General features: G+C 40.8%; 1 protein-coding gene across 2 annotated transcripts in view; it reads left to right on the forward strand.

Annotated features, from left to right (window-relative positions):
• Window positions 1-18,407, forward strand: part of crppa (CDP-L-ribitol pyrophosphorylase A) — a 27,719-nt gene extending 9,312 nt beyond the window's left edge. For both annotated transcript variants that reach the window (XM_061674811.1, XM_061674812.1), the window contains 4 exons: window positions 578-652; window positions 785-877; window positions 1,935-2,051; window positions 18,016-18,407. In XM_061674811.1, the coding sequence (XP_061530795.1) occupies window positions 578-652; window positions 785-877; window positions 1,935-2,051; window positions 18,016-18,120 (390 nt within the window). In that variant the 3' untranslated portion in view covers window positions 18,121-18,407. The remainder of the gene's footprint in view (window positions 1-577; window positions 653-784; window positions 878-1,934; window positions 2,052-18,015) is intronic.
• The last annotated feature ends 752 nt before the right edge of the window (window positions 18,408-19,159 follow it).

Genomic DNA, 19,159 nt, shown 5'->3' on the forward strand with positions numbered 1-19,159 from the left:
ACGAGCAGCCAGGTTTGTTTGTTGGATTCTTTCCTTTTCATGAAACAGATAGGGGTTTGAGTTTCGGGTTAGAGTTAGGTAATGGATACGAGTGTTAGGTGTTTGAGGTAAAAGTTAGGGTTGCAGTTTAAGAGTTTGCGGTTTGGGATAAGGAGTTGATGTTGGGATTAAAAGGGATTGGATTAGAGTTAGGGTTTAGAGTTGAAGTTATGGATTGAGGGTTTAGGGGTTTCAGTTTCAGGATAGGAGTTAGGGTAAGGGATTTTAGGTAGGGGTCGCTTTTAGAGTTGAGTTAGGTCTTAGGGTTTTGAGGTTGGGATATAAAATTGGATGCTTATAGATATGGGTCAGGGTTTGTGTTAGGATCAGTGTTCTAAATTAGGATAAGGGGTTAGAATTAGGATTAGAAATGATGGGTGATGGGTTAGATTACATTGCAGTAGATGGGGCTCATTCAGCACTAGGTGGTGACAAAAACACAAACTAGAAGGCTTTAAAACCTTGTCTGCATCGCCTTAAATTTACATGATCCATGCATACCGATGGAAGTCTTGACTTTGGGGAATGTCTCTTCCAGGAGCTGGATATCATCCCAGATGTGAGAGGAGACAACGGCTCCAGGATCAAGGCCTGGAACTTCATCCAATTTTCTGTACGTTTACATTTTTCACGAGGGGAAACATCAGTTCCTTCAAACGAATTTACTATCTGGCCACTTAACAGAGAAAAAATTACATCTGCTCTTGAAGATGTTATCTTGATTTCAAATGTCTTTGTGTTCCAGATGAATGACTCTGATTTGGATAAAGTGGAGGCCACGTTTGCGGCTGTGGAGGGGACTAATCAAACGCTTCTCCACCCAGTGGTTGTCATTGTGGTGAGTAGTTCTGCATTTGACTCCTACAAGGGGCAACAATCTCCTGTTGTCTTAATATGCCTGGGAAGAAAACTAGTCAGGAGGCTACAAAGAGGCCTCACAGCAAGTACTGGCTCTATCCAACAAGGGGCAACAGTCTTCCATATTTTCTTTTCTGGCAGGGTCCTACATGTGACAATGATCTCCTTTATTCTTAAAACACATTCACTGCCATTGACGGCTTTAGAAGTCAAATATCCACATTAACTGGGAAGGCTGGCAGTGAAAGAGGTAATATGCCTTGAAGGAAAACTGGTCAGCGAGGCTGTGAAGAGGGCTACAGAAAGTACTGGCTGCATGCTAAATGACAACAGTCTCCCGTATGCTTCACATACTTTCACCTGGGATGCTGACCATTTCAAGGAGCTGAAGGAATTTGTATGTCACACGTGACAAATATCTTTCCTGTTCTTCATGCAATGTGTCAGGGTTATGGGATAAGGTGGCAAGATGAAATCCAAATGTTTTGAGGGTAATACAGTTAAAAAAACAGCCTATATTACAGATCCAGACCCTTTTCAACAGCATGATTTTAGTCCGGGTAGTTGTGGCTTTGAGAAAATTTCAAACAGTCCTCCGAATTTCATGCCTGTAAGCGAAGCAGCCAAAATGTTTGTCTTACCTTCTGTTTAGCAGCAGTCCGCCTGTTATTTATCTCAGCTTTGGTCACATGGTAGCAATCAGCGTAAAGTGTTGGTGGCTCAGCAGCCTCTGGGGCTGAAACGCAGGCTGGCAGTTGATATTATAATAGTTTGTCTAAGAAAACTGGATTGAAATGAAAAAAGTGCATCTGACTCAAGTCATGGAGTTTATCAGAGGTGTGAGTAAGTCACATACTGTCTCATGAATATCAAGTCAAAGTCAAGTGGAGTCTTTCATAAGTTTTTAGTCAAGCTTGTCCCACGTCCTAAAATTGGTGACTGAAGTCGGACTCGAGTCAAGTATTGTGACTCTCGTTCACCACTTTACGGACAAAATTATTGGCATAATGTATCCATGCTGCTTTCAATTTTTATAGGTCCATTTAAGAACTTTGGATCGATGGGCAGCCGAGCCGACTGCCTTTGCAGAATTGGCCTCGGCAGCCAAGCTCCGGAATATTCTCTTGTATGGCGTCCATCTGCAGCAGTCAAAGGTAAATCTCTTTGTCTTTCATGTCTGACTTTTCCGAGCCAACACATTGTTTTCCTGAGCAATGCATCTTTTTAAGAGTAGCCAAACCAAACAGGCCGCTCTTTTTCACGTCCTGTTGCTGTGTCTTGTCTTAACTGAATACCTGTTGCTGTGTTTTATCAACCGGTGCAAAGGCCTCTCTGGAAATTGATTTGTTTTCTTTGTTGTTGTTATTCTTATGGCCCAAAATAAGTAAAACAATCACATACCCGCCGTGAGACACTTTCACTTAGCGACATGAAATTTGGTTGGTATGTCTGTCATAAGTGGACACACAAAAAAGTCAAGTAGTCATGTCCAAAAAGACACCAGAGGTCTGCCATTTTGATTTGATGTGGCCATTTTAGGGCCATTCAATCCTTCAAAGACAAACTTGTTGGCTGGGTAGAACACCTTGGAATAAAAAAACAAATCAGCATGCCTATCGCGAGTAGCTCCACAAAATAAGTCTAAAGAAGCCATGCCTGAAAACACATTGGACGTCTGCCATTTTGGTGTGAAGCAGCCAATTTCAAGGAGCCCTTTAAAGTAATTTGATGCAGTTACTTCTCTCCGAATGCTCTGATTTCCTTCAAGCACTCTACAACTCACATGAAATCCACAACTTTACATTTCTGCTCACAAGTAGGATGTCAACGTTTCACCTCCCTGCAGTACATGCTGAACTGAATATCAAAGCAGTCGAGGAAGACATCGGCTCACTTTGCAGTTTAAAAAAAGCATTTTTGCCTCCACACGTGTTGTGACAATCATCAGAAAGCATGCGGTCGACCTCGTATCTCTAACTCATCGCTTGGTGATTAGAGTAGAATTATCCATCAGAGGGAGTGAGAAAGCTCAAGCTTTACGTCAAGGCCTTTTTTTTTTTTTTTTTTTTTTTTTTTTTTTTTGCTGCGTGATGTATGTTCAAGAGTGGCTTTTACAGTGGGACAAATGAGGCTTCTCGGGCTGATCTGTCTTCATAAATCAAAGCTTCTGCGTGTCTGGGAATGACATGGTCTGTTCTCCTAAAAAAAAACAAGATAGGACCAGATGAAGAGGTTGTCTTCTCAGTGCTCACATCTGCGTTTGATTTGACCATCACATGTTGGACGTTACGGTACTCTTCTCAATTATGGAGACGAATGTTAAAGGGAGTCAGTGAAGATAAATGTAGCAAAACGCACATTGGGATACGTCTCGGTCCTTTATTGTATAAAATAGCTCATTCTTTGCTGACATACTAGCTGGGTCCTTCATGCGACAACAATCCCACATATTTTGAATGTGCCTGAGAAGATAACATGCCCAGAGGCTGTGAAGAGGCCTACAGTAAATACTGGCTGTGTCCTACATGGCACAACATTATCCCATACTTTTCATATACCTGGAAAGAAAACTGGTCAGGAAGGCTGCGAAGAGGCCAAGAGCAAGTATCGGCTGTGTTTACCATGGGACAACAATCTCCGTTGTTCTTAATATACATGGGAAGAAAAAGATGGTCAAAACTGGAAGAAAGAGTGAATGGAAAGTCATCCCAACAGAGATATAGCCATAAATTTCTCCATTGTTATCCAAACTAAGTCATTCTTTGCAGATGATGTTTAAAATGACCTTGACAGTCCTTTATGAACCACGAAAGTCCCCACTTGATATCTCGGCCAGGGTGCGTTTTCCAGCATTTTGGTGGTTTGCAGGTCAATTGGGAGCACACTTGCGCCTCTGTCCAAAAATAAAGACATCATTTGGCCTTGGAGGAGGTCTTATTTTCACCTAAGCCCCATATTAATAAATAGGGTGATGTCTGTGTTAATTTCCTGTTGAATCTGGTTTAGTTTGAAAAATACATTTTAAATAATACAGGCTGTTTAAGGTATTTGGCCTGCCAAGTTGAACAAAGATTTGGTTTGAGTTTGTCCACTCATGTTTGATGGCTTTCAAAAACATTAATCACAATCTAATCTCGATTTGGACGAGTTTGAAAAAGGCAAGTTGTGATCACACTTGGCTGCCTTTTCAAAGAAAGTCAAGGTGCTTAAGATAATAGAAAAATAATCAGAACTCTGATTTCCACTTGGCAAAAAGGGAGGTATGAACTGCCAAAGTGGTTTGTTTTTATGGATTTAGTTGTCATAATGTTGAGTGGATTATTATAGCAATCCATCCTGACTTGATGCAACCTCAGTTAAAGACCTATTTTAACATTTTATTTCAATTTTAAATGTGTTACCTTTGTTATTAATTACAACCCCAATTCCAATGAAGTTGGGACGTTGTGTTAAAGAAATAAAAACAGAATACAATGATTTTCCAATCATGTTCAATCTATATTTAATTGAATACAGTACAAAGACAAGATATATAATGTTCAAACTGATAAACTTGATTGTTTTTAGCAAATAATCGTTAAGTTAGAATTTTATGGCACACATTCCAAAAAAGCTGGGACAGGGTCATTCATGTTCACCACTGTTACATCACCTTTTCTTTTAACAACATTCAATAAACGTTTGGGAACTCAGAACACTAATTGTTGAAGCTTTGTAGGTGGAATTCTTTCCCATTCTTCCTTGATGTACAGCTTCAGCTGTTCAACAGTCCGGGGTCTCCATTGTCGTATTTTACGCTTCATGATGCGCCACACGTTGCATTTGTTTACTACGAAGCCACGCTGTTGTAGCACGTGCAGAATGTAGTTTGGCATAGTCGTGCTGAAATAAGCAGGGGCATCCATGAAAAAGACATTGCTTGGATGGCAGCATATATTTCTCCAAAACCTGTATGTACCTTTCAGCATTAATGGTGCCTTCACAGATGTGTAAGTTACCCATGCCATTGGCACTAACACAGCCCTATACCATCACAGATGGACAGACTTTTTGGCTTTTGAAATTTGCGTTCACAACAGTCCGGATGGTTCATTTCCTCATTGGCCCGGCAGACACGACATTCACAATTTCCAAAAACCATTTGTAATGTGGACTTGTCGGACCACAGAACACTTTTCCAATTTGCATCAGTCCATCTTAGATGAGCTCTGGCCCAGAGAAGCCGACGGCGTTTCTGGGTGTTGTTGATAAATGGCTTTTGCTTTGCATCGTAGAGTTTCAAGTTGCACTTACGGATGTAGCGCCAAACTGTATTTACTGACATTGGTTTTCTGAAGTGTTCTGTAGCCCATGTGGTGATATCCTTTACACATTGATGTCGGTTTCTGATGCAGTGCCGTGCCGTCTGAGGGATCGAAGGTCACGAGCATTCAATGTTGGTTTTCTGCCTTGCCATTTACATGCAGTGATTTCTCCAGATTCTCTGAACCTTTTGATGATATTATGGACTGTAGATGATAAAATCCCTAAATTCCTTGCAATTGTATGTTGAGGGAACATGGTCCTTAAACTGTTCGACTATTTTCTCACGCACTTGTTCACAAAGAGGCAAACCTCGCCCCATCTTTGCTTGTGAATGACTGAGCAATTCAGGGAAGCTCCTTTTATACCCAATCATGGCACCCACCTGTTCCCAATTAGCTTTTTCACCTGTGGGATGTTCCAAACAGGTGTTTGATGAGCATTCCTCAACTTTCTCAGTCTTTTTTGCCACCTGTCCCAGCTTTTTTGGAACGTGTTGTAGCCATAAAATTCTAAATTCATGATTATTTTGAACATTAAATATCTTGTCTTTGCAGTGTATTCAATTAAATATAGGTTAAACGTGATTTGCAAATCATTGTATTCTGTTTTTATTTGTTTAACATAATGTCCCAACTTCATTGGAATTGGGGTTGTATAATTCAATATTGTAATAAGGATGAAACCTCAAAATTAAAATGTCTTGGCATGGGAAAATGTTTCAAAATACAAACGGAAGTCGTATGGATTGCTACATGTGATCAGATAATAATGTCTTTGTCTTTAGAGTTTCACTTAGGAACATGATATTTGACAGGCATGTCTATCATTAATAGATCCACACAAAAAAGTCGCAGTCTGCCATTTTGCAGGTTATTTCCAGGGATCCTTGACCAAATTGACCTGCCCCTTCAGCAAATGTGACAAATTCTTCTCCCAAGGCCAGTTTGACTGAGCAACATGAAATTTGTTAGGAGTGACTATCATGAGTAACCCTACAAAAAAAATTATCTATGTCATTTCTAGGATTACAAAATTTCAGGAATTTTGACAATTGGAAACTTAACATGGGACTAAACCAATTCTGTGTCCGAAATTGTTCACTCAGTCACTACTCTCTACTCCCCATGTAGGGTTGCGCTATTTAGTGGACTACATAGTGAGCTCATTCATAACAGCATTCGGACGCCTCACAGTGCTCTGTTAATGACGTCACACAAGAACAAAGTTGGCTGTTGCGGTCGGTTTAAAAAAAAAAAAAAATAAATAATGATTGCTACACATTATTAATACGAGAGGATTTTGTAAACCAATGTGTCATGTTTTTTTTTTTCTTTGTTGAAAAGTTACTTACATTTTCATGAAAAATTTGCTCCCTCCGTCAGTAATGCATCGCTCCATTCTTCTACTTCTTCTGTGAAGACGCAATGCATTTTGGTGTATCACGACTCGGTGAGTGACCATCGGTTGGTCACTACTTTTTGCTATGCTTTGTGGGAAATCTTGAGTGCACCATATGGGGCGCTGAATTTGATCACTAAGCATTCGGGGACACCACTACAAAATGGTTTAACCACTATATAGCGCACTATATAGTGGTTAGTGAGTGATTTCGGACACAGCCTAGGAATTTCCAAAATGGAATATTTCCAAAGTTCCCCATCTTAACTTCCCCTATTACAATACAAGGGGAAATGCAATGAAAGCACTTTCTGTGTGTGCGCGCGTGTTGTTGCCCCACTGAGGACACTGCTGATCATCAGGTGTGCGCTAAGGTGTGAAAACCTCTAACCAGACACTTGGACACCGGATCCCCCCCCCCCCCAAAAAGTGACACCGTGTTGTGAAAGCATGGGGCGGTTTTCAGGAAATCGCCGTGGATAGGAAGTGTCACGGGATCCCTACCCTGCGCTCACTTGTCACACTCTGAAAAGACACTTGTCAGGCCAATGTCAAACTGATGTATGGCTGATATATAGCCCTTGTAATTCGTGCAGTGAGAGCCCTGATGTTTACCCAAACCCGTATTTCCTCCCTGGCCCGGGAATCCTAAACCGGAGAGGAGATTAGCCGACCCGGGGATAGAAAAGAGCGACAGAGAATGGAGAGGTGGGCGGGTGAAAAAGACTCTGCGGTGTCTATTCTATCGGACCTGTTCACATCAAGGTCTGAAAGGCAGACAGGCGAAACCGGAGCCCTCCTGGAGAATCTCTTACCGCGACACCGTCGGAGTTGCACCCTGGCTGGGGTCAAGGGAGATTAGGGACAACTAGAGTCTCTGCGGTTTCAGCACACTTCTCACTTTTCTCAGGATAAATCCCCGTAGTTGTCCCCCATGTTCAATGAACCGCTGGTGTTAACTGGCGATGAAGCGCTTATCTTCAAGATTTATGTCCTGTAAGAAGCCACAAACATGTTCTTTGAAGGTCTTTTTACTCCTTGGTGATATTGTTGATGATAAAGAAGGAAAGACCAAAAATACAAAAGGGTCTGCAAAGAAAAGCCATTCATGAAGGTGGTGTGTTTTGAAATTTCTCCAAGAAATATCTATAATTGCCATTCATTTTTTAAATTAGTATTTATTTAATAACAAAACATTTAAAATGTACAAAAAATAATAATACATCATACTCACCAGTGATGCTGATTATTAAATGTATTGATGTGTGCTGATCGCTGCAAAAGGGGTTTGGTCTTCAAAGTTGGTTGTATCAAGTTTTGATCTGACCGACCAAGGAGAGAAAAATGCTGACATCATCGAGGGAAAGCACTCTGGCCCCGTGAGGACGAACTTAAAATGTGATTGGTTAAAGACACAGTCCCATTGCTAAAATAGTTGAAGTTACATGGATCAGCATGACTGACTGTGACGCTGTGGGCAGATTAGATTGACATGGCAACATGCATGAAAAGAAAAGTTCCAGGACTGGTGTCACAAAAGATATAGTTCAAATCCAAACTACAGGCTTTTCCCTTTTGAAATAATCCCCTTGGAATGTAACACTTTCTTGTGTAACACCTTCTCTGCCATGCCTTCATGCACTCCTGGAAGGATTCTTCTGGGGATCCTCCTCAGCTCCGTCGTCACGGCCATCTTGATGTCGTCCGTGTCTTCGTCAAGGGTCTCCTTAATGACCTCCACCGAGCTTGGGAAAGAGGAAGAAAAGCACACGGAGCCAGTTTGGATGAGTAGAGAGTTTCCTCCAGTGCCACGATGTTCTCCCCGGCCAGGAACTGTCAGATGCTCAGAGCATTGTGAGCAGCCACGGGTTGTCCTGCCACAACTCTCGCTACAGGCTCCCTTTGTAGACACGCTGGTTGGTGGTACCAATTACAATTTTTCTAATTGAGTTTTCCCCAACCGAACCAGAAACTTTGTTTGTTCATTGCGCTGTGCTCATTGCTTGACGACCTGACAGAGGATATATATCAAAGCATATGTGGGGGGGGGGGAGGCTGCAGAGAGCTGCGGTCACATTTATATACTCCAGGATATTTATATTGAAGGGGGAAAATTCGTAGTTTGGGTTTTAAATATCTTTTTTGACACCAATTCTGAAGCTTTTCTTACACACTCGTACACATACTGGAAGCAGTGCAGCCAAGAGAAAGACTATTCAATGAAGAGACTAGACCGTAGGGAATACATTAATATAATTTCAGGAATTGCTGTTAGAGAATTGAGGTTGTAGATGTCGAATCATGTACATGTACATGATACATGTACATCTGATAGTGTTAGGCCAGAAGAGAAAGCCTTGCTGGCCTCCAACTTCTGCTCCTTCTAGATGATGTTGACTTGAGGCGGAAGCCATGGAGTTGTAGTGAGTAGCACAGCCTTTGGTGGTGGACTCGCATTATGCAGCACATGTGCATGGTATAAAGCTGGACCGTCTGGACTTTTCCGCAAGAGAGAGCGCGAGCGCTCCAGATGTGTGAAACCTGATCGCCTGACGATGGCTCCAGGAATTGTTCATACCAGAGTGATTTCTCCTCTTTGATTTGTCAGATTAAAAAGATGGAACTAAATTCCGGTATTAAAACAGACAAGTGGGAAATTGTAATCCAAAATAAATGTGGGGTTTAATGTATGCGGCATGATATTTGGATACGTTGCCACTCGTTCTGAGACGTTTCTGACCACCCAGCTCCTTTTCCTTGCTACTCCTCAGTCGTCGTGTCAAAAGGGGGACCAGAGATTACGCACAGGCATCATCAGTGATTGTTTTTTCCAAGCTCACCTTCCTTTTTTATTTGCATTTACATCAGCCGAGAGGGGAAAATAACGTTTACACACGATTATTCAGACCAAAGAAAATGCAACCAGATGCCCCAAATGCCAACTTGTCCAAAGGATTTGATTGGATGTACAGCTACGTCAACACACAAATTCTAACACAACATCACGCTCCAGTGGGAAGGCTGATGAACACTTGCCACCCAACATGAATTTTGGGCATTTCCACCAGGGAAAATTACACACAACCTTGTTGTTGGACCCTTAGGGGTAAAATGTAGGTGTAGCGTGGGGATATAGTGGCTTGCTGCCTTACAGTCAGCAGATCCGAGTTAGAATCCCTGTTGGTTTCTCCTGGATCTCTCGCTTCCTCCCACATAACAAAAACATGCTTCTTATGTTAATTGAAGACTCTAAATTGTCCATAGGTGTGAATCTGAGTGTGAATACTTGTCTGTCTATATTAGCCCTGCGATTGGCTGGGAACCAGTACAGGGTGTACCCCACCTTTTGCCCAAACTCAGCTGGTATACTGTAGGTTCCATTTACCGTAACTGTTAAACAGTGGCAAATCTTTGTGTTTGGTCTATACTGAGTTGGGCTGAACCACAGACACTCTGGTTCTTTTTTTACCCTTAAAAATTACAAAGATAATTTCAAAAAATCCAATTCGCATCAGCTAAAAACTGATCTCTTATCACATGATCCGATCAGGACAATTCTAGTTAAAAAAAAAAAAAAAAAAAGGATTATCATATGCTGTCAATACTTATGTGCACATAATTTCTTAGTTTATATTTTTAATTTTAAAAAATGGTAAAACTTTGAGGGGGAAAATAAATGTATCCGTTTTGTAATATAACATAAAATGTGAGAAGTGAAGCACTGTAAATGTTGTCTGGATGCCTTACCACAGTTGTTTTCACCTGCTCCTGACATCCTGCTGCTTTTGCCCTACTGCATACCTTCCACAAATCCGTGTGTTTAGGCGGCCAGGAGCTGATATAAGGCCAGGCCAAAAGGTCTAAGTGATTCAGCTCCATTTTGGAGTGTGTATGTATGCTTGCATTCTGAATTGTGTCACTTCATCCATCACACTCCTGGCCTGCATGCTTCTGTATGGCCTCAACTAAACATCCAAAGTTCTGCTCCTTGTTACGAGGTATGTCCGTCATTCTTAACTTCCCCTGAAAAGCATCCGTTAAACTCAGACCTCCTCACTGTCTCGTCCTGAGGGGCTTTTTGGCTTCTTTCAAAAGACCTCATACATTAGATGCGATGAACGGACTGCTACATTTGTCTGAGTACGTTGGAAACAAGTGTTGAAAGAGCTTCAGTGAAAAGCCGAGATGCTCACGATTGTTCTCGCTGTGAGGTCCCAAAAATTAAAGGTTTGCTTTCTTTACGGCTGGAAAGCGTATTCATTGTCCTAGATTATTATCCCTTTCAGATTAACTGAGGCGGAGAGGGAGCGACGCGGGCGTGTAAATGCGCAGACTTTCCGGCAGCAATGTTGATAAAATACTGCACCTCCAACAAAAAGACTTGCGTGAAAGACATTTCCTTTAGGAAGCTCACCCGGCAAGACGTGCAAAATATTGCATGCTGGGTCAATTTCTAATAGTCTTCCTGCTGGTATGCTTCTTGTCAAATCTCTACTCAACAGTCTGGGATCACATTGTAGGTCTTAATGACAAATTCATGTTTAGAGCCTCGATACAAGTTTTACATTCTTCAAAAGAGACCTACGTTCATCACGGGAGATATGTTCCACACCTATCCGCGATAGGCGACTATTCATTTGTATGTCCCTTTTCTACCTTCAAGGTAAAGCGCTTTAATACTGTCTCCAAATTCACCAACAGCATCAGGAGCAACTTTGGGGGGGGGGGGGGGGGGGGGGGGGTGTGGTCAGTATCTCGCTTAAGGACACTTTGACTTGGTCACAAAGAGCTCAGGATCGAACCCCCAACCTTCTGGTTGGAAGACGACCACTATCACCTGAGCCATGCAGCCCCCATATACAGAAGACCAAATAAACAAAAATGTTTTGTTTTTTATGAAAATTGGAATGGCAATAAATCACTTGAACCTTCTAGTGTAAAATCCAGCTTTGGCAAAAGCATACTAAACCTCTTCCATTGACATCTCAGCATGAACAAGCCCTAACAAACCAACATCCTGCCAGTCAGTTCTCATACAAAGCCAATATTTTATTTGCCAGTGGAAATTTCCACGGCCTGCAAATGATGCGTTAAACACCAATCGAATGCCTCCATCCATCACCAATACAGCTGGTCAAAGGGGAGCAAAATGACACCCCCCTCCACGACCGGTCGCCAGTCAGGACACCAAGGGGGAAAAAAACTAACTTTTGATAGACTAGTGCACACATGGCTTTGACTATTTCCCTTCAGATTCTGATGAAGAGCTTGAAGAGGCTGATCGGGAACATATACAGTATATAACTGTCAGAGCCAGTGGAAAGTGGTTTTCCAGACGTAAATCAACCTTGGCATTAATGCGACTGAAACTGAAGGTTTTGAATTCCTTATCTTTGTAAATCATCTCATCAAGAAACTAAACTCCACTTTTCTATCTTAGCCTTGAACTATGCTATGCATGGCTGCTTGGTGACAAGCTGTTGGGACACATTATAGGGAAAAGGTGTCTTTTGAATAGCTTATGGACATATAGATGTGTGTCTGGAGAGCCTCCCCACCCATCAAGTGGGAAATTCAACAACCAAGTGCAGTGGAGGGGATACATTTCGGACCCATCTGCAATAAATGGAAAAAAAATAAAAAATAAATCAGTGCTATAGAACCAAACTTTTTTTGTAATAATTATAATAGTTACCAAAATACATTAAAACGACCTTTTCAAAGTATTCCTGGGTACTTGTTTCACTCTCACGCTGTCACGAAATGGGAGACTAGCGTATAGCATCACTTTGAGGAAAGAAAAAAACGCACAGTTCTCCAAATAGGCAAAGTGTGCTTGTTTTAAGCTGTTTATGTGTCACTTCCAGTTGAAGTTTATTGTAAAACTGACAAAACATAAGAGAATGAAACATTGTAAATTTAAACACCAAAATCTTCACCCAAACCATATAATGAAAGTCTGCTAGCAGAATGCTAACATGTGATGTGGAACGCTATAAACAGGCTAACGGAAATTAGCATAGATGTTACGGTAATTATAAACTGCTGCGTCGGCCGACAGTCGTCCGCATCGGGCCGGTTAAACTGGCGGCAGACACACCGCAACGACGACAACCGATGCCAGACTACCACGTAACGTCTGTGCATGTGTGAAAAGTATTACCCTTCCGTACCCTCAGGTGGCGGTAGTTAGTGTTCCTCATTCAAATAAAAAGGTAACCGGGAGCTCTACGGTGCAGCAACGCATACTAACAATACTCACAAGCATATGTATATTCTCTCCGCTCTCTTGAACAACTATTCCTGGAGTTTAGTGGGAACATTTTCTGCCTCTTCTTCTTGCTGGTAATTGTGATGAGTCTCTCATGATAAAACTCATTGCCGCCCTGTATGTTTTGGCAGAACGTAACAACGCAATGCTAAATTAAGACTTGTCTGTCTATTGTAAAAACCCATAAAAGAAAAAGATCGCTTAAAAATCTCCGATATAGCAGGGGCGCAATTGATGAACCACTGTATAGCAGGGGGACACCGTATGCCCAATTTAAGATGCCATTGAGTGGAAGAATGACTCAATGTCTCCTTTAAAAGGCAGTTTCCCAGACTGCCCACAAGTGGCTGCTGGTGAGACACCCTGACTGTCAATCCTAAAGATATAAAGAGGATGAAGATGATCTAAAAAGGCTATGAAGGCTTTGTAAATGTTGTCACTCTCTCTCTCCGTCACTCTCGGTTCAGGCGTCTCGCCAGTTGTCTTGGTGAGCTGTTATTTAATTAGGACTCTTGGGCTCGTCGTCAAGGGGAAAGAGCAAAGTGTGAGCTCTCAGGATCTTGGGAGCGTGTCACCGGCCAACTTCCTAATTTCCCAAAGAGACCTTTTGGACTTGGAAGCGTCTATTGCGTCTGTGGCATTTGAGGAGAGGGGCACTTGCTGTGTGGTCGCCCTGTGTTTCCCTCCTCTTTGCTCTCTCTCTTTTTGCCTTTCAAAGAGCTGTCGCCTCACAGCTCGCCGGAGTCCTCCATGATTGAAGTCTCATTGGTTAAAAAGTTGCAGTGGCGGCATCGATAACAATAACAAAGCCCTTTTGCTTGTGTTTATGTATACGCCACACATGGGAATGATTGGAAATGGTTTGGCTTTCAGAGCTCATGCCTAGTCTTCGATCGACACAATATTAAAACAATGCTGTCACCTCATTTGACCAAAACTAGGCTCCACTGGGTTTTTTTCCCATCAGTTGCCATCTACGTAGCACGGTGGTAGCATGTCTGCCTCACAGTTCAGAGGTTCTGGGTTTGAATTTCAGGATTTCCCGTTTGGAGTTTACATGTTTTCCCCATGCTTGTGTGAGTACTTCAGTTACCTCCCTCATTCCAAAAACATCCATGTTAGCCTCATTGAAGACTCCATAGGTGGGGGGCGTCGGGAATGACCACCTTTTTTTCTGGCCACCCCCTAGCTCCGTCCGTCCATGGTTAGTTTTACAGTAAATCTCAACTGGGAGTGGCAAATAAATAGCTTGAAGCAAGAACGCTTTGCACTAATTTAGAAAGCTGCAAACGTGAGTGAGAACAGGTGCTAAGGAATACAATCGTTTTTAATGTTTTTGTATTTAGAGATCGTGGCAGGGCTAAAACTACGGGGGGAAAAAAGTCTATAGATCGCAGATTTTTACCGATCATGGGTGGGTCTGGAACATATTCCTCCACGATAAAAGGGGGCTCACTTTATATAAACAGACCAGTCGTCAATGTTGAAAAAGTCCCATTTGTCAAGGGAAAGGACACAAAAAGTGCCAAGAAATGATTGGATCAGTCGGTAATGGACATGGCAGAGGATGAGCGGAAAATGTCCTGGTGCTAAGCGTTTATCCAAACACGCATTAACTAACGTCTGCGTTTACGCTCCTTCTGATTCTTGCCAATCAATGATGACACTTCTGGCTCAGGAGTCCATGAAGTGAGATTTTGCGGCAGCGGAAAGTGTAGCGGGCACTCGTCTCGTTGAAACCAAAACCCAAATCTCGTAAAAAAAACAAGTAAACCTGATATGAAAATCAAAGTAAGTAGCAACCAGCTGAAGATGAGTGGCTGGCTTTAAACAGGTGAGGCGTTGGTTAGACTCCCACAGGCGTTTAGCCTTGAGCGTTTACTCAGCGGTTTCATCACGAAGATTTACGGAAAAACTGTTTGGCCTGTGATGAAGACGCGCTAATCCCACCAAGGATCACGTTCCCCCACTTTTCCACGTGAGAATTGGTACCCCCAACTCTCCACCATCCACTTCACATCCCTTTGATGCCTCACTCTCTGTTGTTGTTTAGTAATTCTACCCTGGAGATCACATTTTCAAGACGGACTGGTGAGTATTTGTGTGCCACCGTGCAAACGAAGACTTGATTCAATAAGACCCCACTTTGAAGCTTGATTCAAAGGCTTCGTGTCTATCTGGAGTAGAAGGAATTGAACGTGGACCGTAAACTTTCTCTGATCCTCCCTGGTGAGCTTGGCTTCCCTTTTTTTCTTTGTCTTCTATCCTGTGCTTATGCCTCTTGATTCTTTAGCTCAGTGATCCTCAACCACTGGGAATGGGACATTTGGACTGGGCCGCACACAGAAACTGCTGAATTTTAAAAAAATTGTTTCAGTCAGTTTTTTGTTTTTAAGTTAGGTGTTTTCGCCTGTGCCTCTGTACATCAAAGGAATTGTGTGTGTTATACGGTAGGAAAAAAGGCCACGAGCTAGCAAAAATGAATAAAACAAATGATAAACTTTCAGTTCATTTATGATTCATCCACACAGCACTAATCCATACATTCATCTATCAGTCAGCCCATCATCTATCTCTCAGCACATTAATCTATTTATCCATTCATAACACAGATATTTCTTGAAATCTACGAGACCATTTCTTTGTATTTGCAACTAACCATTGTACACGTTTTGAGGGCATTTGCCTCCTTGTATTTATATTTAAAAAAAAATTTTTTTTTTTAAAGTCACGTGACCTCCTTCTCTGGTTGTGATTAGAGACTGCTTGGTGGCATTATCCACGGTCAGATCCGATTGCACGCTTTTCACTAGCGCGCCTCCTGACGTGCACCATCAGGCCTGCCTTAAGAGCAGACTTTCAAAACACACAACATATCTTGGGTCAAACTTTGATGATGTGGAGTTGACTTTAGAAAGTTTTGTGTTTTACAGTGACTCATCAAACTTCACTTCCATGACAAAAAGTCTAATTCTTTGCAATTTAGCATTGTCCATCTGTCAATGTGGTTAAAATTTGCTAGCAACCAGACAAAATCTCTAGGACAAGTGTGTCTTTGGAGGACCACTGGAAATAGCCAGAATGACCCTAAAATAGCCACTTCAAACCAAAATAGCAGACTTCCTGTGGGTTTTCAGGCATGGCATCTAAAGACCTTTTTGTGGATGCACTCATGATTGACGTGCCTACCATATGTTAAGTTGCTAAGTCAAGCGGACTTTCAGGGCTGAATTTTGTTTGTCCAATTTGGACCAGGACCCCTTGAAATGACCATAAAACGGTCCGTTTAAAGGACAAATTTTACAAATGTACTGTACTGGATTTCAGACGTTGCCTTTGAGTCCTTTTTGTGGGTCTACTTATGACAGACATGCCTACCAAATTTCATGTTGCAAAGTCAAACTGGTTTCACGGGCTGAATTTTTAAAAGGTTTCCTTTTTAATAATGCTAAGTCTCCTAACTTCACCAGCATGTGCCATCCATACACATTTGCCAAAACTCAATTCTCTTCACATGGCAGAAATGGAAAATCAGCATTAAAAGTTAAAGTGTGATGACCTTTGTTAAGATGGAAAGCAGATTTGGTCCTGAAGAAGAAATAAATCAAAGTTCTGAGTATGCATCCTTCAAAGAATGATGAAATTGTGGGAGTGAAAAGCATAAAAAGTACAACAGAAATCTAAAGGAAAAAGGGAATCTCAAGACTTTGGTGGCCTGTTGTGTTTAGACGTGACACTTTGAAAACACCAAAGCGTCTTCATTTCGTTGCATTATTCTTGGAAAATTATTCTCATGTGTCGGAGAAATAAAAGAACACGTGAGCCACACGCAAGCTAACACGGATCATTAACATTAGTCCAAACAATGAACCGTCAGTGCCTTTATCAAACCAACCAATCGTCCGTTCTTCCCTTAATTGTCCCGCGTGGAAAAATTTGTTTCCTGAAACTGAATCATCAATCAGTGCATTCGTCCATTAGTCAAGTGGTTGTCAAACGTTTTACATCAAGTACCACCTAAGAAGAATATTTGGTTCTCTGAGTACTGCCATCATTAAAATACAGTAGCGTAGTAGTTTATCAGAAACATGGTAAAATATTATTGTCAGTTAATGTTGAACATTAGCACTGCCCGTAAAATATAGGCAAATAAAACTGAACTTAAAGGATTGCTTTAAAGTATATTGCATAAATCTAACTTCTACCAAAATGAATGTTTGAAAACAAACTTATAAAGGAATAAATGCAAATGTACTGTGGTTAACAAATGTACTGTACTGGATTAAAGTTGAAACCACTGTAACAATCAGTAATTTCATCCACCATGACTGAATTCTATCAGTAGTCCATTCAACCACTCATCAATCAGTTCATTTATTCACTCATCCATCCCTTCATTCATGCATTTAACCACCAGTCCAATCATCCATCACTCGGTTCATGTCAGTCCATTCATCGACCCATCAGCCAAACCATTCATTCCATCAGTGCATTCACCCAGTCACCTGTAAAACCATTCATCCCTTAATCCATCCACCCACCTTTGTAAAATAATGGTCCAAGTCCTTTATTGACAAAATATATCTATATTTTTAAGCCTCAATGATGCTGGCTGGCCACCTCTGCCAAAATGGTCTACATCCTCGTGTGAACAGATCACGGAGTTCTACCAGTTCAGAATTTGGTTCAGTTTTTGTAGTTTTCCGAAATGTTTAATTAATATCGTAAAAGAATTCTAATGTAGCATGTTTTATTTATTTTTACACATTTAATTAATATAAAATGAAAAATAAAAGTGCAATGTTTTATATATGAGCCACTGAGAACGAGAGTGGGCTAACTTAATTTGCATCATTTTTAAGTATGAAAATAGCAAATACTAGTCGAAATCAAGGTTTAATTCCAATTTTGACATCTGGTGGGCTGTCCATTATTGAACTCATCATATTTTTTTTCTTTTTAGCTCAGGTGGCAGTGCGTCTGCATGTTAGTACAAGTGAATATCATCCATCGTCTTACGTGAACTATTGATACAGTAGATTGGACAGATGTTCAGACTTGGCTTCGTATTGCACAAAACTTATAGAGGCAGCCATATAACTTATTGACAATGGAAAAATTATTTGTTGTTGTTTTTTTCCCAGGATGCCGAGCATTGGGCAAGGTCTTTGTCCAAAGCAGCAGAGTTGGCATCAGCATTGATTCGGGAGCGGAGTGAGGCCTTGGTGGGTCAACTTCTACAAACGTGACGCCGCAAAAAAATTATTTTAAGTAGGCTCCACTATCAAATGGACTGAAAGGCGCAAGCTGTCCTAAGCCCGCCTACACATCTTGATGTTTTTTATTTTATTTTATTATTATTTCAAAAGCCCACCGCGACTAATAAATTGGCTTGTACATGTGGAATTGTTGGAATGTCACTTTAACATTCTCCTGACTGATGCTTTTTTTTTAAATTTTTTTATTTTATTATTATTTTTTTTAAGAGTGCTTGTTAAAAATAAAGCTGATTTTTCATCACGTGAAGTATTTTACATTTTCCCCACCTGTAAACAAATTGTGTCTATCCATATAGTAAAAGAACTAGTCTAATATAAGTTAAGTATGTTTACATTTATAGTAATAAAAACTGAATAAAAGTATAAGGTTTCACATTTAAATATAGTAGTCTAAAATTAAAGTAAACCGTATTTTCTATTTCAAAGTAGTAAAAAAAATATTGTAAAAATATTTTTACACAAATACACTGTAGTAAAAAAGTTAAAAAAAGCAAAGTTATTTTAACATCTTTTTTTATGTAGTAAGAAAATAGAATTAACTTTTATCATATTTTTACATTTTTATAATTAAGAAAAGAGGATTATTTTTTTTTTTTTTTAAATCTAAATTTTTTTTTTTAATTAAGCAGGTATAACACGCCACTAAAGGGTTTTCAGGGTTGGTTTCCCCCTAAAAAAAATTAAATGAGGAAAGGAAAAAAAACCGAGTTGAATCAACAGGTGCCAAACCAGCAGTATGCATGGGGCCGTTGTATTGCATGTTTCTGATCAATATAGTTTTACTTAAAATTAGATTTACTTCATTAGAACTATTTAAGATCCACTGAACTGCCCTTAATTTCTAGTGACATGCTGCCCTCTGGCAGGGCTATAGGAGTCATTGCACCCAGTTGATAAAACTGGGACGAAATCAAACATTTCTTTCATTTTGTATGGAGGGGAAAATAAAACATCTATATTCCAAAACGTACCTTCTCCTGGAGATCGTCTGAACATGTAAACGTTAACA

The sequence above is a fragment of the Phycodurus eques genome, chromosome 4, assembly GCF_024500275.1.
Source record: "Phycodurus eques isolate BA_2022a chromosome 4, UOR_Pequ_1.1, whole genome shotgun sequence".
NCBI classification, from domain to species: Eukaryota; Metazoa; Chordata; class Actinopteri; order Syngnathiformes; family Syngnathidae; genus Phycodurus; species Phycodurus eques.